Consider the following 25,583-nt stretch of genomic DNA (forward strand, 5'->3'; position numbering starts at 1 on the left):
GAGGTCTGAGCTAGGGGTGCAGACGGGACCATCAGAGACTCAGTCTTGGAGCTGCAGAGTCGTCTCCTCCTCGAGCAAAATGGAGGCCCAGGATCTCTCCCTGAGAAGGGTCCATGCCCAGAAAGATTGCAACAAGGCAGGGTGGGATGCAGGGGGACCCGACAGCTGCCCAGCCACCCTGCTTCAGCTGTATTCTTTCTCGGTTTCTCTCCCTGGCCAACTAATTCTTTCATTTTTTGATCCTTAGTGGTACAGCATCACCAGGAGATACATGCATTGGACTATCCCACTGCTCCATGGCTAGAGCACTGCCTTGAGAGGTGGAAAATCCCTCTGCAAATCCTCTCTCACCCTCAGGCAATGGGGGAATAGAACCTGGGGCTCCCACATCCCCAATGAGTGTGTTGTCCACTGGGAACTGCCTGCAACTGCTGCTGTTTTGTGTGGCGTGAGGCAGGTGCCAAACTCGTTCTCCCAACGATAGGATTACCATATTTGCACAATCAAAAAAGAGGACACGGGGGGGGAGGAGCCCTGCTCTAGCCCCACCCCTGCCCTGCCCCGCCCCATCCACTCCCTCCCACCCCCTGACTGCCCCCCTCAGAACTCCCAACTCCCCCCTGCTCCTTGTCCCCTGACTGCCCACTCCTGGGACCCCTGCCACTAACTGCCCCCCTAGGACCCTACCTGTCCCCTGACTGCCCCGACCCTTATCCACACCCCCACCCCATATTCACACCTCCACCCCCAGACAGACCCCTGGGACTCCAATGCCCTATCCAACTGCTCCCCGCCCACTGACAGGACCCCCAGAACTCCCGACCCATCCAACCCCCTCTGCTCCCTGCCTGCCTCAACCCCTCTCCACACCCTTGCCCCCCTGACAGCCCCCCCAGATCCCCCGACCCATCTAACCCCCCCTGCTCCCTGTCCCTGACTGTCCCAACCCCTCTCCACACCCCTGCCCCCCTGACAGCCCCCCCGAACTCCCGACCCATCCAACCCCCCCCCTCCCTGTCCCCTGACCAGGACCGGCTTTAACAAGAGCCCAGAAATCGGGCTGCACTCCGGCCGGAGTCGCGGGGCTTGAGGCCGGGCCGGTGCGCTCGGCCGGAACTGGAGCCGCTGGGGCCGGGGGTGCTCGGCCGGCGCCGCTCGGCCGGAACTGGGGCCGGTGCCCCGGGGCCTGAGCCGGGCCGGGCTGGAGCCGCTGGGGCGGCCGGGCCGAAGGTGCTTGGCCGGGGCCGGGCCGGCCGCCCTGGGGCCCGAGCCGGGCCCGAGCCGCTGGGGCCGGGGCCGGGCTGGCGCGCTCGGCCGGAACTGGGGCCGGTGCCCCGGGGCCCGAACCGGGCCGGGCCGGGCCGGAGCCGCTGGGGCCGGCCGGGGCCGGACTGGGCCGCGTTGCGCCTCCCCGGAGCCCTCCTCCTCGCGTCCCCCCGCGCCCCAGCTTACCTGCTGCTGCCCGCCTGCCCCTGCTTCTTTTTAGACTTCCCGCGAAGATCTGATTCGCGGGAAGCAGGGGAGGGGGAGGAGCAGGGGGGGCGGAGCGTTCAGGGGATGGAAGGAGGGGGAAGACAGCTGCGGGGCCGGGGGCGTGCTAAGGCTGCAGGGGATGGGGGGAGCTGAGAAGGGGCTTTGGCTGCTGAGCAGCGCCGCTTTTCGATCTATAAATAGCCGACCGGGGGGAAATCCCAGACATTTTTAGAAATCCCCCCCGGACGGCTATTTATAGATCGAAAACCCGGACATGTCCGGGGAAATCCGAACATATGGTAGCCCTACCCAACCAGTGACACAGGTACTTGAGCCACCTGCCTCCGGGGAGGCTCCTGGCTGTGGATCAGAGATCAGCCCCTCCCTGCAGCCCTGACTTAGGCCCCAAGCTCCAAGAGAGGAGCAGGATTTATGACTCACCCCTGGCATTGGCATCTCCCGTTTGCTAGCTGAGGTGGCTCCCTGGCTTTTGTGGGTGGCGTTCTAAGGCACCTCTGTCACAGAGTGTGGGGGAGTCAGGGCCCTGCACCCCTCACTTCCTGCGGTTCACCGTGACTCTCAGCCAGCCAGTAAAACAGAAGGTTTATTAGTCAACAGGAACACAGTCCCAAGCAGGGCTTGTAAGTACAACCAGGACCCCTCAGCCAGGTCCCTCTGGGGGGCAAGGATCTTAGACCCCAGACTTGGGTTCCTGCCTCTTCCCAGCCAGCCCAAAACTGAAACCAAAAAAACCCCCTAGAGCAGACTCTCTCCCTTTGTCCAGTTTCCCGGGCAAAGGTGTTGACTCCCCCCCTCCCCCCCCAGGTTACAGGCTCAGGTACTGTCCCTCACCTAAAGTCATCCCCTGCTCTCCCATCCCCCATGCAGACAGTTACAGCAAAACTAAATGACATTCCCAGGTCAATCTACCCCGCTCCCTACTGTGTCACAGCCTCTCCCCATTCATTGTATAGGGAGCCTGGGTGCCTAACGCAGGCTCTGTGGCTCGCAGTGATGTTCCTGTTCCTGTTCCTTTCTAGGGGCCTAAAATGTAGGTGTTGCCATGCTCAGCATCGCAATACCTCAGTGTCTTGTAGATCCAGGTCTCAGATACTATAGAAAACCCAGGCGGAAATTAATAACTGTCTTCAGAGCAGGGTTTGAACAGTGTGCAGTAAATAATGCCTCGGGTTACACACTGAACAATGAAGATAGAATAGTGAGTAGCAGCTCATTCAGGGAACACTTTTCACCCCATGGACTGAGTGTGGAAAAATATAACTTGGGACCATGTAACTAAAGACTGGCTCATCATGTATACACACAAAGGGGCTTAATTAAGGTTGCACAGGAAAATCTTAATTCTGGAATTTCCTACCTTTTGGGAACTTGACTTTGCAACCTTAATAAAGTTCTTTTAAAGTAGTTAATGTTTTTGGGGTGTGTAATAATTTATACAAACTAGGGGAACTACAGGCCAGTCAGCCTCACCTCAGTCCCTGGAAAAATCATGGAACAGGTCCTCAAGGAATCAATTATGAAACACTTAGAGGAGAGGAAAGTGATCAGGAACAGTCAGCATGGATTCACCAAAGGGAAGTCGTGCCTGACTAACCTAATTGCCTTCTATGATGAGATAACTGGCTCTGTGGATGAGGGGAAAGCAGTGGATGTGTTATTCCTTGACTTTAGCAAAGCTTTTGATACAGTCTCCCACAGTATTCTTGCCGCCAAGTTAAAGAAATATGGGCTGGATGAATGGACTGTAAGGTGGATAGAAAGCTGGCTAGATCGTCGGGCTCAACGGGTAGTGATCAATGGCTCCATGTCTAGTTGGCAGCCGGTTTCAAGCGGAGTGCCCCAAGGGTCGGTCCTGGGGCCGGTTTTGTTTAATATCTTTATTAATGATCTGGAGGATGGTGTGGACTGCACTCTCAGCAAGTTTGCAGATGACACTAAACTAGGAGGCGTGGTAGATACACTAGAGGGTAGGGATCGGATACAGAGGGACCTAGACAAATTAGAGGATTGGGCCAAAAAAAACCTGATGAGGTTCAACAAGGATAAGTGCAGAGTCCTGCACTTAGGACGGAAGAATCCCATGCACTGCTACAGACTAGGGACCGAATGGCTAGGTAGCAGTTCTGGAGAAAAGGACCTAGGGGTCACAGTGGACGAGAAGCTGGATATGAGTCAACAGTGTGCTCTTGTTGCCAAGAAGGCTAACGGCATTTTGGGCTGTATAAGTAGGGGCATTGCCAGCAGATCGAGGAACGTGATCGTTCCCCTTTATTCGACATTGGTGAGGCCTCATCTGGAATACTGTGTCCAATTTTGGGCCCCACACTACAAGAAGGATGTGGAAAAATTGGAAAGAGTCCAGCGGAGGGCAACAAAAATGATTAGGGGTCTGGAGCACATGACTTATGAGGAGAGGCTGAGGGAACTGGGATTGTTTAGTCTCCAGAAGAGAAGAATGAGGGGGGATTTGATAGCAGCCTTCAACTACCTGAAGGGAGGTTCCAAAGAGGATGGAGCTCGGCTGTTCTCAGTGGTGGCAGATGACAGAACAAGGAGCAATGGTCTCAAGTTGCAGTGGGGGAGGTCCAGGTTGGATATTAGGAAACACTATTTCACTAGGAGGGTGGTGAAGCACTGGAATGCGTTACCTAGGGAGGTGGTGGAGTCTCCTTCCTTGGAGGTTTTTAAGGCCCGGCTTGACAAAGCCCTGGCTGGGATGATTTAGTTGGGAATTGGTCCTGCTTTGAGCAGGGGGTTGGACTAGATGACCTCTTGAGGTCCCTTCCAACCCTGATATTCTATGATTCTATGATTCTATGATAGGTGGAGACTTGTGGGGCTCTGCCCCTGTGAGGGGGAGGAGAAGCACGAATGATGGGGCAGAGTTAAGGCTGGGGCGGATGTCCAGGTTTCCTGAGGTTTGCACTAACTGTCTGTTCATTTTCCCATTTGCCAATTATTTGGCATTTTACCACCACTCTTTGGAATGCGTTGGTTTATTTCCACCTCCCCTTTCTCTCAAACTTGGTTTTTATTTGGGAGCTCTACTTAGAGCTTGGTTTTGCTGCTGAAGGGGGGCTGGTGCAGGGGGCTCTCTGACTGCAGGTTAGGCTGCCCTTTGCAGCCCTCACTCTGTGCAGGCTTTTTCCTATGTGTAGTGAAACAAAGTGAAGGATTCTTTGAAACAAGTCCAAGTGAGAACTGGGATTGTTTAGTCTGCAGAAGAGAAGAGTGAGGGGGGATTTGATAGCAGCCTTCAACTACCTGAAGGGGGTTCCAAAGAGGATGGAGCTCGGCTGTTCTCAGTGGTAGCAGATGACAGAACAAGGAGCAATGGTCTCAAGTTGCAGTGGGGGAAGTTTAGGTTGGATATTAGGAAAAACTTTTTCACTAGGAGGGTGGTGAAGCACTGGAATGGGTTACCTAGGGAAGTGGTGGAATCTCCTTCCTTAGAGGTTTTTAAGGTCAGGCTTGACAAAGCCCTGGCTGGGATGATTTAGTTGGGAATTGGTCCTGCTTTGAGCAGGGGGTTGGACTAGATGACCTCCTGAGGTCCCTTCCAACCCTGATATTCTATGATTCTATGGTTATTTAGTGCAACATACATAGCTGCCAAATCCATGCCCCTTTATAAAAACGGCCTAGTGCCCATGTCTTAGGAGGAACTTAGGATCATTCCAGCAAAGGTGCTGAAGGAGAGATGTCAGGTCCAAGGCGCAGGTCTTTTGCAGAAGCTATAGGAGTTGGTTGCAAGATTTGGGGTCCCGCCCCTAGCCGCTCTTCCCCAGTAGATTGTGATCGCCCTGGTGCCGGTGTTTAGTCTGCAAACGGTTTCTCTGCTTGACCGTGGGGGCGGGGGTCCTGGCCCTGCCGGGCCAGCTTGCTGCCCAGTCTGTCGGTTGTTTTCTGTTCCCGCACCACCCGGCGGGGTGTTTAGTGCCCGTGCTAAGGCAGTGACTAGCCGGGGCCTGCTCTGTGGCGAGCCCCTCTGACCCCCGCGGCACTCCGGGGAAGGACGGGCTCCCCACTGAAGGCAGAGGTTCCGCGGGGAGCCTGGCAGAAGCCCGCAGCCAGGGGCGAGCAGAGAACGGCGCGCCGCAGCGCGGAGTATGTAGCGGCGCCCCGCGGGCTGGCGTGACAGATCCCCGCTCGCGTCCAATCAGGCAGGCGTGGAGGCGGGCGGGGAAAGTTGCCCGCTGGAGGCTGGCAGCGGCCGGAGCATCTCGGAGCGCGAGGGAGTTGCTGAGCCCAGCTCCAGCGCAGCAGCCCCGGGGCCAGCCGCCGGAGACTCCCGGGCGCCTTCCTGCCCAAGGGGACATCGCAGGCTCCAGACCCCGCTGGAGCGGCTGGAGGAGATGCTGGCCTGTGCGGAGATGCTGGCAATGTGCCTGCTGTCTGCCAAGCCCGCCCCCCGCCCCTGCGCCGGGCAACCCCCGCAGCCCCGCGGCCAGGGGCTCGCCCTCTTCCACGATGTAAGTAGGCGCGGGGCGCGTTCCCCCTGTGCGTGAAGCGGGGCGAGCCGGCAAGCAGCGTAACGCTCCCTTCCCGCGACTCCCAGTTCCAGGGGGCTCAAGCCCAGGCTAACCGGAGCCGGCGGCTGGCTGTGTGCGCTGGGCTGGGGGCTGGCTGGGTCCCACAAGGCAGGTAGAACGCACCGTAATGGAGACTTCTGGCCGGGGCTGAACCCTGGGGGGAAAGATGCTGTTCTAGCTGCTGTGACCCGTGTGTGTGTGTGTGTCCGCACACACCCACCGTGATGCGCACGGTCAGCTACCTGTGACCAAGGGGCACCTGCAAAATCTGCCTTCAAGCAGGCAGTGATGTGGGCAGAACAGGTGTGTGAGTACAAAGGACAGAGAATTGTGTCTTTGCATCCCCACGTTTTGCATCCACGATCGAGGTGCCCGGGGTTGAAAATTTGTCCATAATGTGCAGTGCCATCATTTGGACTGGGAAAGGGTGGGAAAATCCTTGCTTTCTCCTACGGAACAATGTGCAGTTCCTAGCATTGTTCCCTAACAATACACACGCCTATTTCATTTCCCAACTTTGTAAAATACTACTAACGCATCCATTTGGGGTCAAGCTTTTGGGGGTTGGTTTTTCTTCATTGTCATGCAAGGAAAATAGTCCGTGTTTCTTTTTCAATCAGTAGCCCGGGGAGGAGGGAAGCAGATTTTGGTTTTTGGGCTGGTCAATTTTCGTGGCCAGTTTGAAAGCTTAAGCCCCTAACTGAATTATGTAATGTAACGAAATTTACAGCTTCTCCGGCGGTAAAAGTCACCCGACCATGGTTTAAAATCTCAGCCGGGAAATCTATGTTAACAACGGTTTATTGTAGCTGGCAGTCACACACTTAATGTGGGTGATGAAGGGTTTTCTAGTCCAGCTCCAAAGATGACTGCCAGCTGGGGAACATCTGAAAGTGTCTTTGCTTGTAATGTGCTGTATTTACTGCAGAGTTGTGGGTATTGCCTGATCATTGTGTTCACTGCCTCTCTCTTCCAAACTAAGCGTTAAAAGCAGCTTTGAAGTAATGCTCTGACTTAAGGCTTCCAGCCCTCCAATGCTAGGAGCTGGTTAAGAACAGCTGCCCGTGCTTCCTGCAGCTGTAGGTGCAGTGGAGAACTTTCTGTTGGTCTCTTTCATCTCGAAATTCAAAGCAAACAGCCCATTGTGCTTGATGCTCTGCTCCCCTGAGTGTATCGGAGAGACATTAACGGAAACCCCTGTGGCTAATTGTACAAAAGTGAATTGTATGAAATGTTTATGAAGCCAGATGCTGGGGTCTGTTGGTGCCTCTGGCTCATTGTGAGAGGTCTCCATACCCTCACACCCAGGCTTTGCCAGTTCAGCCTCTATTGCACACAAGAGTGAAAGCCTTAGGAACAAACAGCCTTTTGGCTATTGTTTCTTTTGGCTCATGGATCTCAGTCGTCAATCCTTTCTCTCGAATTGCGTATGCTGTGCAATTGCTTCCTACTTAGACAGTAGCTTGGAGCCGTGGAAACCACTGCCCAAGGCACTGTCTCCTCCAGAGGGTCTGACCGGTACCCCCAGAGTCAAATGTGCCCAGCTGACTCTTAGAACGTGGCCTCCTGCTGCCCACTGCCTGTGGCTACAGGGTCACCTGCTGTCACCAACAAGAGACATCGATCTGGAAGATGTAACTGAAGTACCAGCCCCGGTTATGGGTGTGGATTGATTTTTTCATTTTCAAAGCAGCATTTCAGCTCCTGGCTCGTTGCCTGGCTGTCAAAGTGCTAGTCACTCCTGTTTCACGCAGAGGCCAACTCTCTCCTCCTCCTCCTCTCTCCGAGCAAGTGAGGTGCCCTTCCTAGGACTGAAATCAAGCTGGTGGTGGGGTGGCCCAGTAGCTAGGGGGAGGCTTTGATGCTGACAGATGGAAATGAAATGGAAGCTTCGGCCCTTCCCTGAGGCATTAGAACAGGGGTTCTCAAACTGGGGGTAGTGACTCCTCAGGGGGTCGTGAGGTCATTACATGGGGGGTCGCAAGCTGTCAACCTCCACCTCAAACCCCGCTTGCCTCCAGCATTTATAATGGTGTTAAATACTGTATATTAAAAAGGGTGTTTAATTTATTATGGGGGTCGCACTCAGAGGCTTGCAATGTGAAAGGGGTCGCCAGTAAAAAAAGTTTGAGAACCACTGCATTAGAACAATTTATAGCCAAGGTAACCACCAGGACAGAGTCCAACAGGAGGAGCATGACTTGCAGGTCCTTGGAGCACTGCTGGGGCTGGAGCATAGTTAATCAGTGTGGCTCAGTCAGAACTAGTGACGTCTGACCAAATAAATTGTTCCTGTTTGCACCAATCAATAAATCTGCAGGATTTTGCTTTGAAAACTCTAAACTGAGGATAGACAGGGCTGAGGATGTGTTATTACAGTGGGAGCAGTGTCAGCATGTCTGTTGTGACAGGAGCAGCCAGCAGCGGCTCCAGGCACCAACACTCCAAGCGTGTGCCTGGGGTGGCAAGCCACGGGGGGTGCCCTGCCGGTCCCTGCGAGGGCGGCAGTCAGGCAGCCTTTGGCGGCTTGCCTGCAGGAGATCCGCTGGTCCTGCGGATTCGGCGGCAATTCGGCGGCGGGTATGCCGAATCCGCGGGACCGGGGACCTCCTGCGGGCAAGCCGCCGAAGGCAGCCTGCCTGCGTGCTTGGGGCGGCAAAAAAAGCTAGAGCTGCCCCTGGGAGCAGCTAAGTTTCTGGCTAAGAGTGGAGTAGACATTTGGGCTGAGATTTGCAATGGACCCAAATCCCAGGTCAGCAGGAGCTGAGTGCCTGATTCTCAAGGTTTCTTTGCAAATTCCAGCCTTTGCAGTTGATTTGCAATGTTAGGTGGTTGCAGCTGCACACATATATTTGCAGGTGTCTAAATTCTCATGTCAGGTGACACACGTGGGAGTAGGTGCTCAGGTACCCTTGAGATGGGCACAGTGTAAAAGCCTTTATAGAATCACATGAGTTAAGCATATGCAAATACCTGCATGTAACTGTCCATGCTGAACTTTGAAAATCTGGCCCTATTTTAGAGAGAAATAAAGTGGCAGAGAGCAGTAGACAGCAGTCCTGCCAGTCCCATGTGTTTAAAAATAATCACAAGTCAGGCCTCCAAATATCATATGTAAATAATTATAATAAATATTGCGTCATTTTTAGTTTGGATTCTGGTTTCAGATACATTAGGGATCATATTTTCAAGCTTTTCTCTGCAACAACATGGGCAAGAAACTCATTTTAAAAAGAGCTGAGATTCTCATGTATTCACATGACTCCAGAAGTGAGGGCTTTAAGGAAAGCACCAAATAGTGTGAGACTCATGATAAAATTGTGAGAATTGTCAAGTGCAACTGTTTAAAAGCGACACCCATTAGTGCTTGTCTAATCTAACTGCTAAAATATTTTACATGCTGTCTGTTTTATCTGCTGGAATTACACACCCTATTCTAAACATGTCATGAACCATGTCATGAACCAGTTGAAGTCAATCCTATTTGCTCAGGTAGGGGTGTCTGACAGACACCTCAAATACCATCCATGGCTCGCTTTAATACAGAGGTCCTGTAATGGACATGGCAGATCCCAGCATGCAGTGCTCAATCTTGATCTCAGTAGCAAGGGTGCTCAGCTCAAGGTGGAGCATTGCATGCTGGGAAGCGTAGTCTCCAAGGGAAGCAATTTAGGTGTGCCTCCGAGACTGAAGTCTGGGTACCCTTTGCTAGACCAAGAGCATCTGGGCAGCTTTTAGGGTGAAATCCGCAGTTCCTGTGCAAAGCACAAGTAAACTTGGGTTGCATGGGGGATGCCATCCTCCCTTCACCCACACAGGGTGGGCTCTGGCTTTTTTGCCGCCCCAAGCAAAAAAAAAAAAAAAAAAAAAATCGGGGCGGCCAGAGCGGCAAAGCAAAAAAAACCCTGTGGCGCGGCCAGAGCAGCAAAGCAGGGAAAAAAAAAAACCAACAACCTGCAGCATGGCCGGAGCCAGGGTGCAGGGGGACTCCCTGTGCTGCAGACATGCCCCGGCTAGCGTGGGGGAGGGGGAGGGAGCGGGGGGAGAGAGAGAAGGGGGGCGGCCCGGGCTTCAGTGGGGGTGCTTGCCACGCGGCCCCGACCGCCGCGCCGCCTGCCGGGAGGGCTCCGCACCACTCCGGTCGGCGGGGAGGGAAGGACGCGGGCTGCCCTGCCGGGCTTGCTGCAGACCTGGCACCGGCTGGGGCAGACAGAGCACGCAGCCCGCTCCCAGCAGGGCGCTCCCCTCCTCCGCACCGCCGCCCCCTACAGGGCGGCCGGATCGGCGAACAAAACAAAACAAAAAAGCGGCTGTGCCGCCTTAGGATTGGGCGGAATGCCGCCCCGTAGAATCTGCCGCCCCAAGCACGAGCTTGCTCGGCTGGTGCCTGGAGCCGGCCCTGCACCCACAGGCAGGGTGCCGGATGCAGATTTAAACCCCATTGGGGGTTTGTGGCCAGTGGGTCTGTGCAGGCTGCAGCCCCACTCTCTCTGTGCCCTTCTCCTTTGGCTCCTGCCCCCCCCCCCCATCTCCTGGGAGAAGAACCCCCACAGAATTCCCCGTCCTTGCATGGCTGCTCCGCTTCCTGGGCTGTGCTGCCGAATGTGGTAGTTTCACGGCATTTGGCTTGTCAGGAGTCAGAGGGGCCGGGCTGCCCAGCACCAGGTGCCTATGGAGAGGCCCAGCCTGAGCATGCCTGGCTGCTCATCTCAAAGACATCGTCACTGCAGGTAAGATCCTGCCACACCTGTCCACGTTGAGTGGCAGCTTGCTATGCCAACCATCAGCTTCGGTGGGGCTACTTGTGTAGTGAGTGGCCACGCACCCTGTGTAAGGGTGGTGGAATTGGGCCCTGTACCTCAAGACTGAGATGAGAATATCAGGGATGAGGCTGCACAGCTGGTAAGCGGCCCCTGACTTTACAGCTGTGAGAGTCTGTGTTTGCAGTTTCTGTCCTGGGGATGGTCACGGGGGTGAGGGTGCGGGGGGAGGCGAGGGGAATGTCTGAGGCATAACCCAGGACCCTCCCAAGGCAGTGGTATGTTTGCAGGGGGAAGCCATGGGAGTTCCATTCCTCTCTGCTCACTGCTCCCCAGCAGCGAGCACTCATTAGCTCCCCACCTGGGAGTGTATTTTTCACTTCTCCGTCCATTTTGCTGTGGTTTGCATTAGCACTTGCTAAATATTCAGCCCCCTGCCTTCACTAGCAGGACCAAGTACTGATTTTGCCCCAGATCCCTAAGTGGCCCCCTCAAGGATTGAGCTCACAACCCTGGGTTTAGTAGGCTAAAGCTCAAACCACTGAGCTATCCCTCCCCCCTAGAGTTGCTAGGGTGGACTGCTTCTCCAAATTTGGATGATTGTTTGTAATGGAGACTAACCAGGAAATCCTCTTCATCAGCTTGCCCAAGGGTGGTTTTAGTAATATGCCAAACCCTTCCAAACAGGAATAGAATCCTGCGCACAACCTGGGCCTCTGGGAACTCAGTATTCCATGACGTGAAGGTTCCAATTTGCCTAGACTATACCCCATTGCTTCTGAAAAGAAAGAAGAGATCCACGGATACTGAGATGAGATTGACTTTTGTGGTCCCATAACCTTCCAAGCTTTGGGTGAATTTTATCAGACAACTAAACATCTTTAAAAACCCAACAAAGGTTAGAGACTGCTGAGCTGGAATTGATATGCAAACTAGACACAATCAACTCAGGATTAAATAAGGACTGGGAATGGCTGAGCCAATACAAACATTGAATCTATCTCCCCTTGTAAGTATTTTCACACTTGCTTCTTATCAAACTGTCTGTACTGAGCTATCTTGATTATCACTTCAAAAGTTTTTTTCTCTTACTTAATTGGCCTCTCAGAGTTGGTAAGACAACTCCCACCTGTTCATGCTCTCTGTATGTGTGTGTATATATCTCCTCAATATATGTTTCACTCTATATGCATCCGAAGAAGTGGGTTGTAGCCCACGAAAGCTTATGCTCTAATAAAGTTGTTAGTCTCTAAGGTGCCACAAGTACTCCTGTTCTTTTTACATGAGAGGTGTGTGTTAATACACTGCTAGTCTAGAGCCACCTCTCATTGTGTGTCTTCAAGCACTTTACAGACATCAGTTAAATGAGCATCACGACCCATCCCTGGGGTAGATGGAGACACACGACAGTGCTGGGTAGCTAAGTATAACTGTAATTACCCCTGTTTTGTAGCTGGGGAAAGTGATGCATAGGGGTTTTATGGGGTGTGTTTATAAAGGGTCTCTGCTTGTTTGTTCCCACATGTCCGCATGCAAGCAGATGCATGCTTTAAAAATTCTAACCCGTGTGCACATGCTTTCAGTTGGCTGACCCCTGTAGTGCAGATCCACACACCTGTGCTCTCAGAGGTCTTAGACTAGTGATTGGCAATGCACACAGGAGGTGTCTGCACCTGCCAAGTATAGCTGCATGCATGTGCATGTGGAGAATGGCCTTTGAACATGGATCCTTAAATGACTTGCCCAAGGACACCCTGGGTTAGCCCAGGACAGTCCAGAGTCATTAGCTGTGCCTGGAATTGGACCCAGAAATCGTAATCTCCTCCTCTCTGTGTTACAACCCCCACCGCTCCAGCTGGTGCTAATTAACACTCTCTTTGCATGCGGTCTCAGAGGCGCCAAGGACTGAATGGGTCCATAGAGAAGGAACTGTCCTATCAGCCATAGATTAGTTCCTTCAGGTCAGGACTGAGGCCCATGCAAAGGCAGCGTGTGGAAACCTGTTTCACTGCCGCCTATACCAGGTTTAAACAGAAGCCATTAGTCTCCAAGGCTTCCCAGCACCTTTGAAATCAATTCAGTTCACACACACACACACACACACACACACACACACAAATGCGGAGTCTGCCTCCCACTCACTTGCTCTTAGCCACTGGACATATCGGTCTCCGTGATTACAGAAGATTGAAAATAAAGAGCCCCCCTTTATTACCTCTGGGACTGAAAGGGCATCACCCTCCGTCTGTCCTTGAAGTGAGACCCCGAGCTCCATCCTGCATGGGTGAAAATTCTTATCGTTTCCCTGGGACAGGCACCTTGAGGCCTGGAGGGCAGGCTTAGCTCAGGTGCTGCTGAAGATAGGTACACCTGGCGCTCCTTCCCGTAGGCCGTGCTGGGGGAGGTCGGAGGCAGAGGTCAGAGAAAGCAGAGAGGATTTCGGAAAGACAGTCGACAGAAGGCTCCAGCTGCTTTGGCCTGCCCGGAGCCTTGGCCAGGTCTGCTGTTCATGGCTAGCACAGTGGGGCCCTGCGAGGAACTGCCACCTCAGCAAGCGACTGGCAGCCTGCAGTGTATCTGGCAGGCTCCTCTGCTGTGAGCCTGATGGTGCCCGTTAGAGAAGTGAGACGCCAGGGCAGAGGGGTGGGCAGACAAGGGGGGGCTGACAGTGGAGGGAGGGACAGGGGATGGAGAATCTGCTGAAGCATCAGAGGCCTGAAAGCCACACCAGGATATTGGATTCCTTAGACACACACAGGGAGAGAGCACAGGGCTTGTGCAGCCCACTAAAGGTTCGTGAGGGTGAGAGGAGAAAGGAGCGAGGAGAAGAGAGAGCAGACATGAAAAGAGGGGTCAAAGAGAGGGAGTGGAAGAGGAAGGAAGCCAGGGGAGGGAGAGAGGATTTAGAGATGAGACACCCCCTACCTCACCAGTCGTTATCCATCAGCTGAGACACGCAGGCCACACAAATCACCGAAATAGCCTTCCCCGCCGACGTTCATCCATCGAATGGCCTTGGCAGACGTGCAGAACGCTAGGCACCAGAGCCTCCTGATGGCTTCCCCTGCCAGCTTGCCACCCATTGGATTTATCCTGCTAGCTCAGTAACAGCCAGAGCTCATAGTTAGTGCGGCCCCGCTGCTGTTCTTTAATAGCACGTCCTGGGGGTGCCCAGAGGTCCCACTGGGGAGCGGGGTCTCTTCCCGCCAGGCAGCCGAACAGACATGGAGGTAGCTATAGCTTCTGCCCTGAGGGGCTTGCAGTGTAAGAAATCCTCTCCCGCTTGCTTGGTTTAGTCCGGTCAGGAAGCCACCTGGAGGAAGTTGCTTGATGCCAAAGGCGTGTCGGAGAGTGACATGAATCCAGGTGTCCCTGCTCGCTCCCTCTCCTGCTGAGCCAGTTATGTCCAACACAAAAGGCAAGGACAAACCGTCCATGAGCTCAGCTGAGGACATGCTGTCTCAGAGCTGGCAGCGTGGTGGCTTCACACCCCCAGGAAGCCCAGGTCATCCATGTGGCCAGCCGGGAGTTTAAAGGCCAGCGATTCTGGGATGGGAGAAGAAAGCAGGCCACTCCTGGCACCGGAGAGGATGCCAGCTGAGTGCTGGTAGGGGGAGCTGGCAGTAGGTGGCGCCATGCAATAGCAAGGGAGGCTGGAGAAGGAGCAGGGGCTGCCAAGGGACAGGGAAATGAAGAGGGGGTTTATTGTTTAAATTGGATCTAAATTTGCATGTTTGTGTGTGGGCTATTGGAGCACTAAATCCTCTCGCATGCTGAGCTCGAGGTGAGGGACGCAAGCAAACAGGCAGCAGGACCGGTTAACATGATCCTGGCAGGTCTCTCTCTGGGATGCTAAGGCTGATGTACTCTGGGTTCCTGCCCCAGCCCGTAACCCAGAGGCATTGTGCAGGCAGAGTGCACCCACGGCAGAAAGGCTAGAGTCATTCCCGAGTCTGCCTGGCTAGATTTCCATTCTGTCCCCTGGACCCAGCAGTGTGTCTCAAATGAATGCGTCCTCACAGCCCGCTCCTAAGGGCCGGATTCTGGCCCGTACCCTGGGAAGGGTGGACGAGGGGCTGTGCAGCGGCTGGAGCCCTCCAGAGGATCTGACTGAGTCAGCCAAGCAAGCCCCCTGCCACCCTTGCAGAGTGGTTCCTCCTCCAGATCCAGCCTCTGCCCTCTAGTGCAGAGAGAGGCAGAGGCAAGTCCATTGTCCTAGCCTCACCATGCCCCCTTTAGGGTATGTCTGCTCTGCAGCTGGGAGCATGATTCCCGGCATGGGTAGATGGCATGTAGCCAGGAGGTCCAGGCAGGCTTATAAGCAGGCAGCTACCCCCAGCTACACTACTATTTTTAGTGCACTAGCTCGAGCAGAGCTGACCCGTGTCTACCTGAGCTGGGAACCATGCTCCCAGTTGCAGCATAGACCTACACTTAGACAGCTCTAGGATGACTAGGCAGGAGCAGGGACTGGCCATGCCTACACTGGGGATTGAGGGAAGGAGAGTTCCTTGCGTCCTATCAGATGTCACTTGGAATGGTCTCATTGTCCACATGAACATCTAATCCTCTTCTGAACCCTGCCGAGCTGCCCCAGTGCAAGGAGTCCAGGCTGGGCGCTCCCGTCTAGGGCTGGCTGGAAACCAAGAATTCCAGTTCATGGAACATTGGGAGGACTCCGAATGTTTTGATTCCACATTGGGATGAAACCGAGAGCTTGTGACCTTTTTTGCAAACGGAAAGCCCCTCACCCTAGACTAGCCAGTAGCCCAGTGATTAGGGTACCCAGCTGGGCTGTGGGATACTCGGGATCAAGTCCCTGTTCTGTCTGATTTAGGCACCTAACTATCTTCGAGGATCTGGACCCAGGTGCCCTGCAGACTATCCCAGGCATGACCCATCACTTGGGAGGCAGCTGATTAGTCACAGGTGGTGTCTAACCCACCGCCCTTAAAGAGCCATCCCACCCGGTGACACTGACCTGGATAGACATGGCTTTTACAGATCCCTGAGGTTTCCAAGACACCCAACAACCTTTACAAACCATGGGCCAGGTTTTCACAAGACCCCTGACCAGACTTACAGGAGCTCTGCACTCAGAATAGAAGCCAGATTTCCAAAGGAGTTCAGCCCCCCACCGCTCCGTTTTTTTGAAAATCAGCTCACTAATTTTGGAGCCTGTGTGGGAGCTGAGCTCTTCTGTACAGGGAGGATCCCCTGGCCCAGATGTGCTGGCTGCACGTGGTTGGTGGCTCTTTGTCAATAGCCTGAGCAGATCAGCCTCAGATGCCGCAGGGGAGCAAAGCCGTGCAGGAACGAGCCATTTTTACAGAATCACTGTTCTTGATCATCGCTACACCTTGAGGTCAGTCTTCAGACAGTCCTGGGATTCCCTTTGTAGTTCAGAGAAATCCAAGTCTTCTCAGTAAAGAGATGAAAGGTGGCGCTGTGCTGGAGGCTCGGCTTTTGCTAATAGCCTCCAAAAGACAGAAGAAAGCCTCTCTCTTACGGTGGCCGTAGGCTTTGAAGTGTTTGGCATGTTTATGCTAAGACAGAACCAGGGCCGGCTCTGGCTTTCTGGCCGCCCCAAGCAAAAAAAAAAAAAAAAAAAACCTGCAGCGCGGCCGGAGCCAGGGGGACTCCCTGTGCTGCAGATGTGCCCTGGCTAGCGGGGTGGTGGGGAAGGAAGCGGGGGGAGAGAGAGAAGGGGGGGCGGCCAGGGCTTTAGCGGGGCGCTGCCACGCGGCCCCTCCCGCCGTGCCCCCTGCCAGGAGGGCTCCACACCACTCCGGTCGGCTGGGAGGGAAGGACGCGGGCTGCCCTGCCGGGCTTGCTGCAGGGCGCTCCCGTCCTCCACGCCGCTGCCCCCTACAGGGTGGCCGGAGCGGAACAACAACAACAACAAAAAGCCGCCGTGCCGCCCTAGGATTGGGCGGAATGCCGCCTCCTACAAGCTGCAGCCCCAAGCACCAGCTTGCTCAGCTGGTGCCTGGAGCTGGCCCTGGACAGAACCTTCCAGCTGGGGCGGTGGCAGAGATGCCCCACTTGAAGCGTTCACAACAATAGCTGATGAGATGTCCATACAGGACGGCCAGGGAGGTTTTTTTCTAATCTTTTCCCTGTTCCTCCTTTTCTGTAATTTTCCCAGATGAGCCTTGACCCTTCCCTCAGCATGTTCTGCCCCCTCATCAACAGGGAGATTCATTAAGGCAGCAGCCTGTTTTCCTCACTGCTTTTGAATTCTAGTTTCTTGAATGCCCAGTGTTCTGCACAATGGGTGGGATTTTCCACAGCCCCTTAGTAGCCCCTAGAAGTGACTTTCCTCAGGCACTTGGGAAGATTGTACCCAACGTAAAGATCATTTCCTGGCCTCATGTGAATCCTTGCCAGAAGTTTTGGCAACTCTGTTCTCTCCCTTTCTTCAAGTGTGGGGAGTTGGGAACTTCTCTTCCCCCCTGCCCCGCCTCCCCCCCAATTATGGACAGCACCGAAGCGTATGACCTACAGAGAGGTTTCAAGGATAATTTTATTTATTTTTGGAAAGCGCTTTCCGATCTTTGGCTAAAGGAACTGATTGAGTTTGAAGTACAGTGTTTTTATTACAGTATATTTCCACTTCTGAACATCTCTAGTGCCTGGGAGACTTTTCTGCACTCCAGGGCTTCAGCACTATGACTCTGTGTGAAATCGCCCCAGTTAACAAGTTGAAAAGAGGCTGTGGTGACTGCCAGCCCTGGGATCTGAGAATCAAGCTGAGTTCTCTCGGACGTCATGTGTTGTCGTTAATGATAATGGTTCTGCATTCAGGGCAATTCTGCTGATAATGTGAGAGCGCGAATGGAATCCAGCTCGCTGTCCCAGGGCAGGAAGGAAACAGAAGGCACTAAAAACCTCCTTTCCTCACTAATTCATCAGATCACTTGACTGAGTGCACATGGGGAGCAGTTCACTTGAGCAAGACGGTGCCAGGTTAGTCACTTTCCTGACCCTTCTGAGAAAATCACTGTAGTGCCTGCCTGGTGCTTCTCCCGCGCCTACTTTGCAACCAGAAGACAAACTAATGAGCCCAGGCCCCGTGGGGAGGGTAGAGCTGTGCTCCTCAGCCATTGTAACAAAGCTATGGTGAGGCTGCTGCTTTCTTGAAATCCTTTCCTTGTTCTCTCCCTGCCCCTCTGTTCATTGTCCATCAGATCTAAACCTGGATTTTTAAGGCTGGTTTATCTTTCATCTGCTCTGCCAGAATCGGCCCTGACCTCTCTGTTGTTATGATTAAGTTAGAGATTTTCCTTCCCGTGCTTCTCAGTCTCGCTCCCAGACTCCCTGGTTCTTAGTCAGACTCTGGGATGTTACCCTGCAGTAATGTGGGTTCCTATTTTCATTCCCTGGAGCGATCACATCTGAGAGTCCAGGAGCTGAGGACATTATCTCGCCCTGTGGAGGTGTAGGAGCTCCCAAGGCACTGAATCAATTCATAAGGAGCTTAACAAAGAAGTGGCTGTTGCTTCAGCACTTGCTCTCTCTCCTTCAGCATCCCCAGTATATTCAGTGACAGATTCTCAATGCAGTGACCAGGGCTGTGGCTGGCAGTGAAAAGTGCCAGATAGCGGCTCTGGAGAGAGACCCAGCATTACCTGCTTTGAGGGAAGGCAGCAGCAAGAGCATCTAAGGGAGTCTGTCAAAATACACGGTCCTATTACAGGATGATGGACTCTTTAAGAGCGGGCGGGGGTTCAGTGCACCTGTGACTGATTACCTGCCCACTTAGGCTTAAGGGAAAGCACCTGGGCTATACCAAGAGGGAAGGAGGAAGAGCAAGCTGGGGCTCTCCCCCAAATGAATAGGGGTCACTTTGTGGATGATTGTGTGCTGTGGGTTAAACACAGGAGAATTAAAGTGGCTGGGGAGAGAATCAATGAAGCACACAGGGAGGTCTCAGAATGGGGAGCTGCTTTGAGGATTTAAATTTTCAATCACTTTAAACAAAGAGAATTCTCTTCACCAGAAGACTGATTAGCGAGGAGTGTAACTGATATCTTTGTGGAGAACAGCCGCACTAGTTAACTGTTTTCAATTTCTGGGTGTACTGTCTGATAATGAACTTGGAACTGGGAACAGAAAGTATTACAAGAAATGTAAAGGTAGGATGAATCTACTTACAGGTATTTCTGGGATTAACTGGGGAGCAGATACGAAGGTGTTGAGGATGCTATAAAGCGTCATTAAGCTCAGTCATAGATTATGGGTGTCAAGCTTTTAGTTCTCTGTCTGGAGTGGAGGTGAAAAAGTTAGAGTCAATTCAAGCTCAAGCACTATGAATTGCAGGGCGTGCATTTCTCATGACACCACTGCATGCGATGCAGGTAGCTACTGGAGAAACGCCGGTCAATTTAAGAATGAAAATGTTAGCTCTGACATTTTGTCAAAGGACGTCAAGGGAAATAGCGCACTGTAGCAATTGGACTTACCCCTGCGGCACCTCCTGCTGGTCATCCATGGGAATTAGCTCTTCGACCCAGGAGCACCCTCTGCAGGCCAGTGATCCATTTGCCGTTGTCCCCCGTGTCCCTCCCTGGACCTGGTGCCCCTTTTACCTGGGATGCTGCCCCTCTGGCAGTAACCCCTCACACCCTCAGGGTCTCCCCCTCCCAGGGAAACCCCCACCCACTATCCCCACTTCACCTCACTGTTAGGCTACTGCCAGTCCCTGTCTAGCCCCCACTCACTGGGGCAGACTGCAGTGTAAGCCACTCATCACAGGCAAAGGGGGTTCAGACCTGCTGCCTCTGCCTACCCATGGGCTGCCCCCTGCAACCCAGTACCTAATAGGCCTTACTAGGCCTGCAGCCTGGGGCTTTCCTTGGCCGGAGCTCCCCAGCTCCCTTGGCCTTTCCCCAGCCCTGCTCCACTCAGGTACCCTGTGTAAGCTCCCTGCAGCCAGGCCCTTCTCCCTCTACAAACAGAGAGAGACTGCCTGGGCCTCTGGCTCACAGCCTTTTATAGGGGCCAGCTGGGCCTGATTGGGGCATGGCCCCAGCTGAGCCTACTTTCCCCCAATCAGCCCAGGCTTCTTGCCCCAGCCACAGCCCTCTCCTGGGCTGTTTCTAGCCCCGCAGGGCAGGAGCGGGTAACCACCCTGCTACACGCACATAGGAATACTGGACAAATACATGAGGAGTGTGGGGAATTAAGCAGACAACATTTGCCCAACACAATAAGCTTTCCCAGGGGAAAAAGGTGGGTGGCCAAGGGGAGAGGAGGATCCTCTTGGGGGGGGGAAGGGGAGAAGCTCCAGGACTGAGTTTGTTTTGATTTCTATATAAATAAATTAGGCCCAGAGGGGGAATGTGTTAAGGACTCTGGACTAGTGGTGTTTATTTAAGGAGCCATGGAGAGGCTAAGCCAGGGGTCGGCAACCTTTCAGAAGTGGTGTGCCGAGTCTTCATTTATTCACTCTAATTTAAGGTTTCGCGTGCCAGTAATACATTTTAACATTTTTAGAAGGTCTCTTTCTAAAAGTCTATAATATATAACTGAACTATTGTTGTATGTAAAGTAAATAAGGTTTTTAAAATGTTTAAGAAGCTTAATTTAAAATTAAATTAAAATGCAGAGTCCCCCGGACCGGTGGCCAGGACCCGGGCAGTGTGAGTGCCACTGAAAATCAGCTTGCATGCCGCCTTCGGCGCATGTGCCATAGGTTGCCTACCCCTGGGCTAAGCTGAAGAAGGGTGGTGCAGAGCCATGCTTGGCCAGTGTGGGGTGCTACAGGGCAGGCCTAGCCCTTTGACAGGTCCCAAAACAGATGAGCGAGGTGGTCATGGTGTTTCTACAATGTGCAAAGGAGGGCTCATCCATGGATTTGAAATATGGGGAATGTCCATCTAGGGCAGGCACCTTGTAAAATATAAATTAATAACTATGCTTGTACTGGGTATATGGATGTGTAATCTTACTGATATGAGTGGTTTATTTGGAAATTACTGCCCTGTGCTGGGTGGGACAACAACTGCCCAGCTGTGTGTCACGAGTCCCACACTGTTCACAGCTGGCGGAGACCCTCCTTTAGCTCTGGTGCCAGAGAACATGCTGGAGGAGTGATGCTGAAGTTTGGAGCGGTTGCTCTGTGCTGCTCATTGACAAGGGTGACCAGAGGTTTGTGACAATAAAAATCATTGTGTGTCTACAGCTCCTCCCATCCAAAAAGCCAATTAGAATAATTAAAAAATGCCTTCAGAGAACCAGAGAAGTTAGAGATGGGAATGCCCTGAGAGGTCCCACCTAGCCCATCTCCCGCTGTCAGCATGAGTCCAGGACAGGCATTTCATTCTCCAGTATTCTGTCCTTAGGCGACCCTGTCCCAGTACCCCAGGGAGCCTCTGGGGAGGATTGCATAGCTAGAAGGCAAGGCGCACATCAGAACATTATTTCCTTCTGCACACAACTAAAGACTCAGCCACAACCAAGTGAGAAAAACACAAGTCCATTTCCACCCTGCACTTACCAACCCCCGAGCGATGGAGTATTTGGAGCAGCTGTGAGCACTGCTCCTGCACTATTGAATGGAGACTGGGGCTGGGACCAGTGGCGGATTAGCCACTGGGCCAACGGGGCCTGTGCCTGGGAGCCCAGGCCAATTGAGGGTCCCCCGTGCCCTGACCCCGCTCCCTGGCAGGAGTGTTGGGCAGGTAGGTGGGGCAAGCCCCAGCACGCAGCCCCCAGCTGCAGCCCCAGGACTGGATGAGCTCTAGCTCCCTGCCACGGCCTCAGGGCTGGGGGAGCTCTCACTCCCTGCTGTGACCCCGGGGCTGTGGTGGGGGGACAGAGGTTCTCCAGTCTTGGGGTTGCAGGGGGCGGGAAGAGAAAGGAGCAAACGGTTGTGGGGGCCGCAGTGTGGGGGGGGGCATAATGTGGTGAACTGTGGATGGAATAGGGTGGGTCCATGGGGGAAGGGGCAGAACGGGGTGGGGTCGTGGGTGGGGCCACAGGCAGAAGGGGCGGAACGGGGCGGGACTGCAAGTGGAAAGAGTTGGGAGGGGCCCCCCACTTGCTCTGGCCCAGGGCCCCACGAAACCTTAATCCGCCTCTGGCTGGGACATAACAGACTAATGATGGGAAACACTGATCCAGAGCCACTATGGTGAGCCATCGGGTTTGTACAGCCATGCGACAAATCAGGGTGTTGGGGTTCATTCCCGCTCTTCCCCGACGTGCTGTATGACCTTTGGCACGTCACATGACCTCTTATACCCATTCTACAGATGGGCAAACAGCAGCCCAGTAGTACTTCCCCCTGTGTTGTGTGTCATATGTGACATTACGCAGAGTCCAGGAGCGGAGGTCATTACCAGCCCTGCAAATGAAGTGCAGCTTCCATGGCACCGGGTCTTTTCCTGGGTCTCAGGTAGGGCCCAGTCCTGCAAGTCTTACTCAGGTGAGCATCTCTCACTCAGACATGAAGTGAGGGCACCAATTTGCATGAGGAAAGGTGGCAGGATTAGGCCCCTACTGGCGAAACAGGCTGAGTATTCAAAACAAACCATTATTTTTAAAGGGGAAAAATATATCTGCTTCAGGAATTTAATTTAAAAAAGTAACTTCCTTTAACAACGCGGTCCCTCCCACAGCACTTAAAATAGAACTTTACAAAATGGAAAAAAACCCACTCGCTAACTGCCTAGCCAGGGGCTAATTTGGGCTGCGTGGAGAGGATTGTGATTGCCGTTCTCTAGGCCATTTGAAGACATCAAGACAGCACTAATTAGGGTTCCTATTATTAGTGTGCTTTGTTCTCAAGGAATCTAGCTGTGGTGGGATGGCAGGTTATCATTTCACCTGTCAGATTTCATCCCTGCAGTGGCTCACAGCAAGGAAGGCCTCATGCTTCACATGGGGGGGGGGGGGGGGGGGCTGAGTTTGCTTCTCACACCCAGCCTGCACTCTAACAGAGTTATCAGCTGTCAGACAGGTAATGAGGAGAGACAGCGTTTGATTGTTTTTTATTGACCAATACATGGGTTGAATGCCTAGCAAGCACAGGCCCCATGTAACATCCCGAGAGGCCTTGGGATCGCTGCCTCCGGAGGTTCTTAAGCTGTTGCTTGATCTTTCTTTTTGGGAAGTGGTAAAGAAGGGGAAACAGGCAAAAGAGGTTCATCCACCTGTTGTTGTATCATCCCCCAGGTCAGCACTGATGGATGGTTTTTGAGGGAGGGGCTGTATTCGCCGCTGGTGTAGATTGGCGTTGCTCCATTGACATTAGTAGAGCTGTGCCGGTTTTGGAGTATATGGAGATCAGAAATAGGCACTTGCCTCCGAGCTCTGAATCCTGCTCAGGGCTCTCTAGGGACTCAGATACTCACAGATTATCCCTAAACTCATAGATGGTTCCTGGCTTGATGTGATTTCAAAATATGCTGTACAAAGCAGGAGACCTTGTAGCTCCACCAAAGGAAAACTCCTTCCTTCCTCCCCTAACTACTGGCAGCTGTTCTGAGCAAGACAGGATCATTGTAAATGCAGCAGCAAGACTGTGGGAGAGCCACCCTGCTTTCAAAGTGACTTTCACCCCAATGCTCAGGGTCTGCACAAGGGACATGCATCACTTAGGTCTCATTTCAAGGATTCCTAGGCACAGGAGGCACTGGGGTGAGTTCCAGGGGCGGTGGTGGTGGTGATGGGGAACTGGTCTGGTTAGTGGCTGAAAGGTGGAAGAGAACTGATACATGTACATGTAATAAAATAGGTGCTGAGAGCAGGGGTAATAAAAGAGATGGGCCTGAACCAGACAGATCAAATCTTGCAGAGTTTGGATGCCGGGGGGAGGTTTGACTCATTGTAGAGTCAGGGACCAGTTAGAGCATTTGGATCTGGAATTGACCTTCCCCTAAGTTCAGGTGCAGAGTTATCTGGGGACTCTTGTACCTCCCGTGCCACAGGGTCCAAGTGCCCCACAAACACGAATGAGTTTATCATCACGGCACCCCTGTGATAGGGAAGTACATCCTCACTTTGCAGAAGGGGGAAACCGAGGCACAGAGCGATTAAGTGACGAGCCCAAGAACACAGAGAGGGTCAGTAGCACAGCCAGGAATTGAACTAAGTTGTAGGCTGGTATCCTAATCACAAGACCACCCTTCCCGCTTAGAGCTTGTTAGGGCTCAGATCTAGCTCTAGGTAATAAGACTTTGCACATACAGCTCTTATACACTGGGAGTGTCTCCAGGCACCCTGCAAATCTCCCCATAGCACCCTGGGAGGTGCTGTACATAGGGTTTACCAGTTGTGCTTGACAGACAGAGAAATGGAACTACAGAAAGGTGAGGTGACTTGGTCCAGATCTCACAGTGAGTCAGTAGCAGAGCCCAGGAGTCCTAGCACCCAGTCCTCTCATGTAATCAATAGGCCACATTCCCCTTCTGGAGGACAAATCAAACCACCCGGAGAAAGGTTTCAATTTTCTATAGCTATTTTGCATCACCTTACAGAATTGAGGAGAGAAATCTACCTCTGCTCTGGAATTCTATGGGATGGTTAATAAAGACCCATGGAAAGAATTTCATTCTCTACTGAGTTCCGTAGGGTTTTAGAGCCATTTCATAGGCTTCCAGAGAAATGTCTATAGAAGGGCTTCTCTTTTTGATGCCTGCTGCATTCTAAGGCATTTTTCCCCATAAGGATCCTTCCCATCTCAAAGTGCTGTGGACACAGAACAGTCTGCGGTGTGATCAGGATGCATCTCTGTGAGCCCTGGCTCTCTGCATACAGTCAGGCTCCTAGCCTAGTCTTGCTCCCTGAAGGGATGCAAATCAGAAGAGAAGGCAGTTGCCAAGCCAGTGTCTGTTTAATAAGAGGGCATCAGGCTGTGAATACAAAGGACAAACAGCAACTGGTAAGGTGATGCCAGCAGTTTGTTAGGTGATGCCACCAGACTGGGTACAGTTGTCTAGGCAGTTACTCAGGTGCACCCATGGGACAGAGGTGGAGGAGGGAGTTCAGCATTAAAAAAAATCAGCAAGAAGCCAAGAGAGAAATGAGAGGGGCAAAAACAGCTGATGTGGGGCAGATGCTGCCAAGTTCTCATGGCAGGAAGAGCCTTTCCCAGGTAATGACAGCCAGGAGCTCTCCTATGGCAGCGCCAGCCCGCACTCGCCAAGCACTGCTTTTTGGGATTGGCGGCAGTTTTGTAAAACCAAATTCAGTTTGGGGAGAATCCAGTTCTGAAATTTGTTTTGCACGTTGAGTGAATCGAAAGAATCCATTGCGGGTCTGTGCCAGAGCGGGGGTGTGAGGCGGGGTTTCCCACCCCCCAGGAAAGCACCCTATGCCCAGAGCTCACGGATTAACTCCCCTGTGAGGTGTGCACTGGACAGCAGGTGAGGTAAACCATTGGGCCACCGCAAAGGGAGAGGTGAGAGCTTCCTTGGGGGATGTGGAGGGCTCCCCTGGAGTCTTGTGGGAGCTTTCCCTGTAGGGGGTGGAGAGCAGCACAGGGGCGAGGGGCAGGTGAGGGAACAGGGCTTTTAAAGAGCCACTTTGTTCCCCTTGTGTGGAGGAAGAGGGTTGAGGGGAGCACAAGCTGGAGGCAGTGTGGGAGAGGCAATGGACGGGTATAAAGCTGGATCTGGTACTGATGGTGGTTATAGCAGCCTGAATGCCTGGCCCGGGGATGCATCCCCATTGGCCCAGAGACCTGGAGGGAACAAACAGAATGTTCCCTCGGCCCACAGCAGATGAGCCTCCCTCACAGTTTCTTCCACATGACGCTGGGATTTCAGGGGCGGTCTGGGAGAGCATGGGA

At 53.2% G+C, this 25,583-nt stretch overlaps 1 protein-coding gene across 1 annotated transcript in view; it reads left to right on the plus strand.

Annotated features, from left to right (window-relative positions):
• The first annotated feature begins 5,849 nt into the window (after positions 1-5,849).
• The window catches only part of NECAB3 (N-terminal EF-hand calcium binding protein 3), a 131,557-nt gene continuing 111,823 nt past the window's right edge, over positions 5,850-25,583 (plus strand). Inside the window, exon 1 of the mRNA XM_065414690.1 lies at positions 5,850-5,966. Coding sequence (XP_065270762.1) covers positions 5,850-5,966 — 117 coding nt within the window. The remainder of the gene's footprint in view (positions 5,967-25,583) is intronic.

This window comes from Emys orbicularis, chromosome 12, assembly GCF_028017835.1.
Source record: "Emys orbicularis isolate rEmyOrb1 chromosome 12, rEmyOrb1.hap1, whole genome shotgun sequence".
Lineage (NCBI taxonomy): Eukaryota > Metazoa > Chordata > Testudines > Emydidae > Emys > Emys orbicularis.